The sequence below is a fragment of the Schistocerca americana genome, chromosome 8 (assembly GCF_021461395.2).
Source record: "Schistocerca americana isolate TAMUIC-IGC-003095 chromosome 8, iqSchAmer2.1, whole genome shotgun sequence".
Classification (NCBI taxonomy): Eukaryota; Metazoa; Arthropoda; class Insecta; order Orthoptera; family Acrididae; genus Schistocerca; species Schistocerca americana.
Genome location: NC_060126.1, coordinates 249910101 through 249922122, shown reverse-complemented (window position 1 = coordinate 249922122; position 12022 = coordinate 249910101). Strand labels below are relative to the sequence as shown.

General features: G+C 36.8%; 1 protein-coding gene across 1 annotated transcript in view; it reads right to left on the bottom strand.

Moving 5' to 3' along the window:
- The window catches only part of LOC124545739 (cubilin-like), a 718402-nt gene that overhangs the window by 435969 nt on the left and 270411 nt on the right, over window positions 1-12022 (bottom strand). Inside the window, exon 26 of the mRNA XM_047124681.1 lies at window positions 10688-10853. Within this exon, the coding sequence (XP_046980637.1) occupies window positions 10688-10853 (166 nt within the window). The remainder of the gene's footprint in view (window positions 1-10687; window positions 10854-12022) is intronic.

The window sequence follows — 12022 nt, the reverse complement described above, 5'->3', positions numbered from 1 at the left end:
CTCATACATTCGTTTCTGTTGTAGTTAGAGGGCAAAATGAAATTTTTACTGAGATTTATATGAGGAGCTCAGTTACTACTTTTAGTTATTATTATAATGGCCCTTTCTGCAGTTTGAAGACAGTGTTTGGGACGCCCAAAAAAAAAAAAAAAAAAAAAAAAAAAAAAAAAAAAAAAAAAAAGAGGCATTGCCTATTATACACTGATGACATTTTCTTTGCTGGTGTATTTGTGTGGTTAATCCACCTCAGGTGTCAGTTAATACTGATTCCTAAAACTTTTGTGTTTCGTATACTGTCTATGAAAGTTTCATCCACATTTAACTTTACAGTATTGTATTTCTCCTTTACACTGAAGTTGACACTTACTGTTTGTTCAGTGTAAGTTTATTGCATGATGACAAATTGGAAACATCCTTTACAGTTCCATTTCCGGGGTTTTATCTGTGATTACAATGTTGCTGCAATCAGCAAAAAGAACTTTTTCCCATGTCTAACATTATCAGGAAAATAACAATATTGTGGAAATTAAAGTTGCTACTCGCCATATAGCGGAGATGCTGAGTTTGCAGATAGGCACAACAAAAAGACTGTCACAAACATAACTTTCAGCCAGGTAGGCTTTCATCAAAATCAGACAACAAACACACACATACACACATGCATACACAACTTACACACATATGACTACAGTCTCAAGCAACTGAGGCCACACTTCCAGTGCCAGGCAGTGTGGCCTCAGTTGCCTGAGACTGCAGTCATATGTGTGTAAGTTGTGTATGCATGTGTGTATGTGTGTGTTTATTGTCTAATTTTGACAGAGGCCTTACTGGCTAAAAGGTATATTTGTGACAGTCTTTTTGTTGTGCCTATCTGCACCTCAGCATCTTTGCTATACGGTGAGTAGCAACTTTCCTTATCACACATTGTTACATTCCATCCTGGTTTTCCATTGTTTGATTGTCAAGAAAGTCACTGATGTAGAACAAAAACAATATTGGCCCTAAGGAACTATTAAGTTAATATACTTGGGATTTAAAACACATTTCATTAAAAATTTTACTGTATTTGAAGCCTGTACTACCTTTATTCTTTGTATACTGTTTTCTAGGTATGATCAGAACCCATCATTGACAATTTCTTTTATTGCTAATGATTCTGGTTTTTCTTAGTAGAATGTTTAGGTCATGAGTATCAAAGGCTTTTCATAGTTTTACATCTAAAAATATGCCTGTGACACATTCATTATTGTCTAGTGCATCAGCTACCATTTTTGTAAACTCTAGTCAGGTTCTATACTCTTTTTTTTTTTTTTTTACTTCAGGAAAAGAACTGTGCTTCACTGAGGATTTTATATTTATTCAAGTATTTCATTAGACTGTCTTTCATAATTGGTTCTTTTATTTTTGAGAATGATAACAACAGAGAAAAGGGCTTGTAGTTGTTCATATCTTCTGCATGACCTTTCTTTACTAGAGGCACAATCCTTAACAGTTTCAGATGCTATGGCAAGTTACTGGAATTGAAGAATTCACTTATTATGCCACTTAGTGGGGATTATATCTGCCTATGCATTCTTGAAGTACACAGAGTGGCACTTCATCTATGCCTGCTGACTTCTCATTTTTAATGTTTGCCCCATTTCTGTGACTTACATACTCTGCAATGGGTAACATCAACGTATTTGGCACTGGAACAACATTTGATTTTAGAATTTTTGTCATAGTTTCTTTGCTATATGTGAAAAATTTGAATTCACAAAATTTAGAATTTAGATTGCTCCTCAACAAATGGAGGAGGCACTGAGTCACAGAAAGCATAATGAAAAAGACTGCTACAACATTAACCTTTGGACAAAGTCCTTCCTCTGAAATAGAAAACACGCACACACACACAATTCCTCAAGCACAACACACACACACACACACACACACACACACACACACACACACACACAGCCCACTGTTGGACTCCAGTGCCCAGAGATGGTGGCCATGTGTGTGGGAGTTATGTTTGTGTAAAAGTGTGCATTTTCTATTTTGGAAGAATTTATGTCTGAAAGCATAATACTTTAGCTGTATTTTCAATTTGCATTCCCATGTCTCAACACCACCTCTCTGTGGTAGCAGTCTATGTTGTTATTCCACCCTGGACTTTCCATTGATTCACTTGCAGAATTTGATAGTTTCTGTGAATCATTTATTGATCTAGTGCTGTCTTTTATCTGTAAGTTATTGTGAATCTGTTTCTTGTTTAACAGTCTTCCAGGCTGCTTTGCTTTTATTTTCGGAATTAACTACTATTTTGTCATTTTCTCACTGTTGTGGCAGGCACGATCTTCCAATGTATGTTTCTGTATCTTTGATGATGGTTAGGAACTCTCGCTCACTACAAATTTTCCTTTTAGTTCCATCTCTTGGCATAAACCACAATTGGTCCCCACTCAGAATTTGCTTATCACCTAGTGACACTGCTCACTGTCTTTGGGACAGGTGCCTTTCAACAATTGTGGCTTTACCATTCTTCACAAAGTTTCTCTACCAGGATGCTCCTTACACTATAACATTACTGAACCACTCTGAGAATATTCCTAAATGAGGTGAACAAGGCTCATGTTGAAGAGATTTAGTTGACCAGTAATATCCTTCACATGATGGTTGTGGCCAGCAAAGCTTTCCCTTATATATCTTTGAAATATAAGAGCTGTACTAACAGAGCCTTAGTTATGACAACTAGTTGTACACAATTTCTTCAGGTTGATATTCAGTACACTGGTCAAAAAGAATTATGAAACTTCTGATCTAATTACTATCTATATCTACACAAATAAAAATGTAAATGTACTTCTGTACAAATATTATGAAAAGGATAGCTGCTACTCACCATACAGCAGAGATGGTGAGTCGCAGATAGGAACAACAAAAAGACTGTCGAAAAGTGAACTTTCAGCTAACAAGGCCTTCTTCAGAATTAGACAAGAACACACACACACACACACACACACACACACACATACACACATGACCACAGTCTTTCTGCCAGAGACTGAGTTGTGTGTGTGTGTGTGTACTGTCTAATTTCAAAGAACGCCTTGGCTGAAAGCCCACTTTCTTTATGTTGTACCTATCTGTGACTCAGCATCTCCACTATATTATGAGTAGCAACTATCCTTTTCATAATTTTGTTACATTTCATCCTGGATTTTCCATTATTTCATTTGTACAAAATTGTAAATCTCCTCAAGTTCTTGACCAATAGCTATGAGGTTTTGACACAATGTTGGATTCGAATACACACATGTAAGGAGTTGATCTTATATTGTACACATTCTTTAAGAAGGGATTGTTTGAAATTCTAATCTTAAGGTGTGAAACAGGGGATAAAGGTTTTTTTTTGAGAAAGTCACTATTAAGGCAATTTTGAAGGTAGACCCACAAAAACTGGTATTTGGTTTGTCAGCCAGAAAATAAAAAAAAATATGTGTGTCAGCATTTTAAGAAATTCAAAAGGGGGTTAATAGAATGTGAAAGTTTTTTTGAAAATAAATAATTACTAAAGAAATTCTAAAGGATTTTTAAGGCTACATCTATGAGAATTGATATTTGACTTCTCGGTTAGAAATAATAATAACAATAATAATAAAAAAATGTGTTTCAGTGTTTCTGGAAATTCAGTCTCAAAAGGAGTGCAACAGGGGATGAAAATTTTTAAGAACATATTTCATTACATTAAAACAAACTTTTAAACCTAAATTTATGGAAATTGGTATTTCACTTCATGGTTAGATGTAAAGAAATATTTGTTGGGGGAAGAAAGATGCTCCGCAAGAACACAAAAGGTGTGATTAACAAAAACTTTGGACTCCAGCTACCAGAATCGCTTTCTGGTCAGAAGTACATTCAGAAAAGATGCCTATATGACCTTAATTAGTGTGAAAAGCTTAGAAAGTGATGCAATTTGTGAACAACATAAAAATACAATTAAAAAAACAAAACAAAAAAATATCGGCAGGGCATACAGTCTAAATGAGCAAGGCAGAGGGCACTAAACTAGTACAACATGTATGTAATAATTATAGGTAAAAATCAATAACAATGTAAATGTTCATTTGTACAAAATTGTAAATCTCTGGAAGTTTTTCATTGTTTGCTTTGAAATTTTGACAAAACTTTGGAGTCGAATACAAAATATATACAACGCATTTTCTTTCACTGCTTCAATGGACAAAAATCTTGTTCTTGTTAATTCCGATCTGACCACGGGGAACAGGTGAAGTTTACTTGATGCTAGGTCGGGCAAAGAAGATGGGTGAACTAACTCTGGGATGCTGTACTTCACTAGAAACTTCTTAACAGACAATGTGGTATGAGCTGACGAGTTTTGTGATGCAGAAACCAGTTTGACCTTCAGGAACCCAGTGAAAATGCACAATTCCATGAACATAAAAAAAAAATCATCATCCCTTTGACTCTTCATTTGCTCATTCAAGCTCTTTTTTGGTTCTGGGGAAGTTGGGCCCTTACAATATATGGACTGGTACTTAGTTTCTGGATCATAAGACCACTGTTTCCAAGAAGTTAGGATCATTTTCAATGGTAATCAAAGTGTTAGTTAAAACATTTTCACTAGTTTCTTTTTGTTCAATACTAATAATTTTCAGAGCATATTTTGCACACTCTTTTCTTGTGTTAAATTGGTTACGTAGAATTTGCCACAGACATTCTTTGTCAATTCCTATAGTTTCAGCAATTGACTGAATACTGAACTGATGACCATATGAAAGCCTACTTTTTTGATATTTTCATCTGATTTCAATGCTGAAGGGAGTCCTGGCCACAAGTCATCTTCAATGTTTTCTCAGCCATCTCAAGAACACTTGAACCACTCAAATCTCACATATGTGGTAAACAGTCCTTGCCACACACTTCCTTAGCAGTTTTTCTAAGTTTCATGTGAAACTTCATGACAATTTCTTGCGCTATTATTACACTTATGATATTTCTGGCTAAACAAAATAACAGCTCTTACACAAACAAAGGCCACAGTGACACTGATTTGTTTGCATGCACCAGAGAAACTGCACTCAACAAAGAAGGCCTCAAACTTCACAGCTTTTTATTGTCTGTCTTTGGCGCATGTGTGCTTACTCTCTAACAGCATCATTGCCCTTAGTTTAAAGCCACACGTCATATATAAAATTAAATATAATATGCACAGTATACATATTTGTATACCACATGGCACTCCAGTAGGTATATAACAAAAACTACATAGTCAAATGCAAAGTTGTGTTACTTTAAAGGAATCGGTGAAGAACGTTTGGAGAACTATGATTTTGTACAAATGAACATTTGGACATATATAAATAAAAATGTATATATCCGCTAGTACAAAATTGTAAACCTCCAAATGTTCTCCAAAGATTGCTTTGAAATTTGACACAATGCTGCATTCGAATATGTTCGTTTTTACGTACTTGTTTTTAATATAATAATACATAAATAAAAATGTAATACATAAAGGGGAAACATTATTACCAAGGATATCTAAATGTTCTTGACCTACTTACTTTAAACTTTTACACAATACTCTAATGAACATTTTGGTGGACACAGGACATACATAATGTTGTTAGCAAACAGAAAAGTTGTATTTAAGGTATGTCTACAGAATCTGAATATGTAATAAAAATAAAGAAAGCTCAAGGTTGGTGGTAGAGGGGAGGGGGGTGGGGGTGGGGGGGAAGAGGATATGGACTGAGCTGTGGGATTGAAATGGAGATGGAAACAGGGAAGGACGTGATGGACAGAGAGAGTGGGGGAGGACGAGGTAATGGACACAGAGATGGTGAGGCAGAGATAGACAGAGACAGGGATTGTGTGCATGGGGGAGAAGGAGATTAGGGCATATATCCAATTCCCATATGTCTTACAAATTTGTGCTTTGTGTTTTCTTTCTTTTCCATTTAACCAGACAGGGACCCAGCAATTCATAGTCAGGAATAGTCAGTCTTGGAAAAAAAACATTTTAAGACCAAGACTTTTGTTCTTATTTCACTACTATTCCACTTCACAGTTTGCTCTGAAAATTTGTTCCATTCTGTTGTATACATCTACATAATGCCAAGGTGATTTCAGTTGATAAACTTTTATCAAATTCTTCACTAAAAGCGAAGTTTTCGTCAATGACACTGCCAACATTTTGCAGGTTTGAGTGCCGCACATGCTTTTGGGTGATGCCTGGCAGAAGACCTTGAAGTTGTGCATGTAGCACTGTTTCAATGTTCAGATAACTTAGACACTGTTCTACGTGATGTAATATTCATTCCAGCCCCCACAGTTTATCTTAAAATTAGAGTCAGGCATAAACTTAAAGTTAAGGATATGGAGTGAAGAGCAAATTGAAAAATACAGAAGAGACTGTCTTGCACAACAAAAGAGACTGTCTTACACAACATGTGGTTTTCTGATGGATGAACATCAATGAATATTGCACATGAAATAAATGTATGGGTATAATAAGTGAAGGGGTTCTCATGTGAAGATAAGAACTGACTGATTTTTCTCCATCCCACTATAACCAGTGAATAGTAATGAGCCATTCTGCAAAAGCAGTTTAGCCCTATCTCTTGACATCAGGTCTGCCATTGCAAACACATCAGTTTATGCTGGATGGAGTATTCCCACAAAAAAGCATCATAATGCTTGATTTCCTACAAGATAGGCTTGACCCTCGTGTAATGTCAAACAGATTACCCAAATGTCATCAAGGTGGCCAAATGAGGAAACACCACACCCTGGACATTAATCCCACATAACTTTTTAGTATTCTCAAAGTAAAATGTGTGACATCCAAAACTATGGTGAAATCTAGGGTCTATATTGTGGACTTATGACATGCAATGTCTATGGGTTTATCTCAGGGACTCATCAGCAGTGTACTGGAGCAACATCAAGAACTTGGGGTGCACTTACAAAATGGCTAACACATGTGTTGTGTTACCAATTAATCCTGTAATGATTATTTTGATTCCAATTGTATACACAACATTCACAGTATAACATTGTTCACAATACAAACTTCATAACATTTCAGGTGCCACCGTAGGTGAAATAAGGCACATTTTCTTAAGATTACAAATGCAGTTACTCAAAATACACTGCTGTACATTTATATTTATTACTTAATCAATTAATTATTAAGGTTAAAAACAAATAATGGAAAATCAAGGAAGGAAAGTAACAATATTAAGAAAAGGGTAGTTGCTACTCACCATATAGCAGAGGTGGTGAGTTGTAGATAGGCAGAACAAAAGAACTGTCACAATATAAGATTTTTACCAATAAGGCCTTTGTCAAAAATAGATGACAGCCACACACACTCATGTAAACGCAACTCACACACACATGACTGCAGTCTCCAGCAGCTGAAGCCACATTGTGAGCAGCAGCAACAATGCATGATGGAAGAGTCAACTGGGTGGGGGTAAGGAGGAGGCTGGAGCGGAGAGGTGAGGGATAGCAGGGTAGTGGTGGGAGACAGTGAAGTGCTGATGGGTACCCTGCAGGGACGAGGTAGACAGAGAGAGAGGGTAGAGCAGCTAGGTGCAGTCAGGAGGACAGATGGATGGCATGTCAGAGTTCAGAGGGGGGGGGGGGGGGGGGGGTCTAGCGGGAAAGGAGAGAAGTAAAAAGACAGGATCCATTGGTGGAATAGAGAGCTGTGCAGTACTGGAATAGGAACACGGAAGGGGCTGGATTGGTGAGGACAATAACTAACGGAGGTTGAGGCCAGGAGGGTTATGGGAATATAAGATATAATACAGGGAGAGTTACCACCTGCATAATTCAGAAAAGCTGCTGTTGGTGGGAAAGCTCCATATGACACAGGCTGTGAAGCTGTCATTGAAATGAAGACTGTTGTGTTGGGCGGCATGCTCAGCAGTAGGGTGGTCCAGTTGTTTCTTGGCCACAGTTTATGGGTGGCCAACCATACAGACAGACAGCTTGTTAGTTGTCATGCCCACATAGAATGCAGCACAGTGGTTGCAGCTTAGCTTGTAGATCACGACTGGTTTCACAGGTAGCCCTGCCTTTGATGGATTAGGTGCTGTTCATGACTGGACTGGCATAGGTGCTGGTGGGAGGATGTATGGGATAGGTCAAGCATCTACATCTATTACAGGGGTATGGGCATTATGATGTAAACATTACGCTGTGTATTCTTCCATGTTTGCTGGAACCTCACTGGAGTTCATTTCATGTGGAGCAGAAGCCAAACTGTTTCAAGTACAGACAAGTATGATAATGAGGATAAGTTTTATGCTATGCGTTATGTGCACATCAACTCAGCAATAATATGTGGCAACAACAGCTCTACTGGCGCATTTAACTTAGACAGCACTGGCCAGACAAGTGATCCAACTAACCTGCAGTGATGTGAAAGTTGCAATAAAGATGTAAAAAGAGATGAGCAGAGAACAATATAGCTTCGAATCTCATTTAAATTTTGAAACAGAAAGAAATAACATATGGTAAAACCCAGGCGATACGCTTGTTAGGGGATCAGATAGAAAACAACCTGCCCTCAATCTTAGCTAACATAGTACTGTAATTAAAAACAAGATTGATAAGAATTTCTGACTTTAATAATGATAATTTTTTTGCATGAGCTACATGTGGCGCAAAAGTTCACTAATGGGATTTTACCATTTGGTTAAATATTGAAACCACTGACGGTATTACAGTCAGTTGTCTGGTAATCTCTAAACTCCTTCCATATCGGACTCCGAGGAACACATTTCAGTACTGCTACACTGATAATGGGGTGATCAGCAACAGAATCCCAAGCCACCAAAATGGCCATATGTCCTCCTTCTCTTTTATAACAGGTTGTTCTCCATTTTGCCATCGTTCAGCAGAGACGGGGCACGAAGCTTTGTGCATTAGTTTCAATAAATTTGGCAACCTAAATATCTTGTTATTTCTCAAGAGGAATTCCTTAACTTGGCTCCAGATCAATTCTGTTGGGTTCGGATTGCAGTATTAAGGTGACAACTGTAAAAATGCAGCATTTGTACAGTGTGCTCAATGACACGAATGTTATTGTTTTCTATGTTTCTATGATGCTTATCACTCTGGCTCATGTGAGACCACATGTGTCCTACAAAACAATGGGCATATTCAAAGAAAAAGTATTTGATTTTTCATTTTTCTCCAAACAATTTAATTGTGTAATGATTTCTTAACATCAACAATATTTTATAAAAGACTGACAATTAAGAATGTGTATTTTCAATGAAATCCAGAATTTTGCATGCAATATGTTATTAGAAACTAGAAGACGTGCATTTTTCTTGATAAACGTTGGTTAAGTATGAGTTAATTACCATATATTTGGTGAATTTCGTATTTAAATGATTTAGGTATTCAAAACAAATAAAAAAAGAGTGTCCTCAGACTGGTTTCATACCACCGCCCTCAATCACACCCCTGTGATAGTCTGTGACACTACCAATTACATTACACACGTAATTCAAATCGTTGTCCTCATATTTATTACATAGTTTCTCAAAAAAACTCCAAAGCTGAATTTTCTCTGTAATCTTGTGAAAACATTAGCGGCGTTCTGTATGCGTGCTTCACTATGAAGTAGGAAGCAGCGTCATCCATTTTCACGGTAGGTATGAACAGTGAGACAATTACAACACAAGTAGCATTTAAGCCCATTACAGAGACAGTGACTGTACATAATTTTTGAAATAAAAATTACATAGCTGAAGTACGGTCAAAAAAAATGTTGATAGCTGATAATACATCAGAATATATTAAAGTTTCATACACAGTGACATAGTAATAAGATTTCTACTACATAAGTTGTACCTACTTCCAAGGGTGGAGCAACACCAGTGTATGAGAGTTACAGCTCCTGATCAATTATCGCATTAGTGTTTGTTTACATCAGGTTTATTCATATGATGAACGAAGTATAACTTCCTGACTGCACCTAGCTGCTCTATCCTTTCTCCATCTCATCCCTGCGGGCCCCCCAGCAGCACTTCACCAACCCCCACTCCTACCCAGCTATCCTCCCCTCCGCACCCCAATCCAATTGCCTCCCCCATCATGCACTGCTGCAGCTGCTTGCAGTGCACTTTCAGCTGACAGAGACTGTGGTCATGTGTGTGAGAGTTGTGTTTGCATGAGTGTGTGTGTGGCTGTTGTCTATTTTTGATGAAGGCCTTGTTTTCTGAAAGCTAATATTGAGATAGTCTTTTTGTTGTGCCTCTCTGTGACTCAGCACCTTTGCTGTATGGTGAGTAGCAACTATCCTTTTTGTAATATTGTTACAATTTTTCAGGTGAAGAATGCTGGTGAACCTCATCAGTGTTCATATAAAACAACTAACAACAAAAAGATTACATTACATCATTGCCTAAATTGTATTTTAGAGCGTGACTTTCACTTTCATACAGAGTTTTCGGTTTAATCACTTTCATAGAATAAAGTTGTCAGACTACTGTATCATTATAAAAACTAGGAAAATTAGGATTTAGTGTTCTGCCATCAAGAAGGTCATTAGAGATGGAAGAGTCATCAATGCAAAATGCATTGAAGCAGAAAATTAATAGGAGCATTAACACGAACTTGTGATATGCTGTAAATTATTGTATTCAAAAATACGATTTACCTTTGACATTCCACTCGAGACGAAAACCCGAGAAAGAACTAAAATCATCTGTGTGGAAATGGACCTGAACTGTATTCATACGACTCTCTATTGGTGCTGGTAGTTGAGAGCCACATGCTTTAAGAAGTGTGTTTTGAGTGGTGTCATCATTGAAAGATTCCTTGATCTGAAAAAGAAATGCTGTATGAAATTTTTGTCCAAAATCAGACAAGGATTAGCTCTGAAAAATAATTATGACAGGCATTTATGTGACAGCATCTTTCTACAATTCTATGGACAAATCATAATAATAAACAATTCAGCAAGAAAAAGAAACTTTTAATACAACACATTACAGACACACTGCTCACTGTGGCATATATATGCTGTCACCTGTCTTACATGTGAGTTTATTTTAAAATACTTACAATGAAATAATAGTGTAGAGCAGCTGAAAAGTTATTAATTTCTAAATACAGAAGTCTTTATTTACTATAGTTTTATCTTTTATTCATCAGGGAATTAATTAATTTAGTGTCATCCACTTAGGACCGTATTTTTGTAACTTGCAGTAGATACGATCTCTCAATTTCTGACAAACAGAGGTATTTTCCAGTGATAATTTCCTCATTTGATATGCACTTCTCTCCAAGTCACTAACTTATAATGGCAAAGGGCTTCTTTATTAAATTTCTTTTTATTCCTCAACATAGGGCCCATTTAGCTCAGCATGCTTTGCCACGAGGTTTTTAATAGGCAGAAAATATGATTTATCAGATTTTTGAAAACAGCAGACTGTTTCATGGAAAATTGCATCAAGCAAAATATTCACATACTATATCTAGAGAGTAAACTCATACATATCTAAGTGGATGAACATCACATTTAATAACAGTGTACAAAATAACAATGTACAAAAAGACAAATTGCTACTTACTGTAAAGAAGAGATGTCAAGTTGCAGAGATGCACAATTAAAAAAGTGCCTTTTAATTCTGCCTGTCTGCAACTTGATGTATCTTCTTTACGGTAAGCAGCGATCTATCTTTTCCCACATTGTTGATATTCCTACCTGTAGTTTCCATTGTTTGATTTAATAACAGTTCACTCTTTTTTGTTAGCAGCAACACTGTAGCTGATGCTGGAAGGGGGACCTTTGCGTTATCCAATGCTCAAATAAAAGATTTTTGTCATGCCTTCTGGTACAAGATAATAGTAAGTAGTTCACATCTCCTTCTTCATTGAATAAATCACATAATGCAGATATCTTCAATCCTGTTCAGAGACAGGTGGGCTGGAAATTTGGTATGATTTAAGCATATGCACGTAATCATGATGAATCATCTCCTTCTATTCC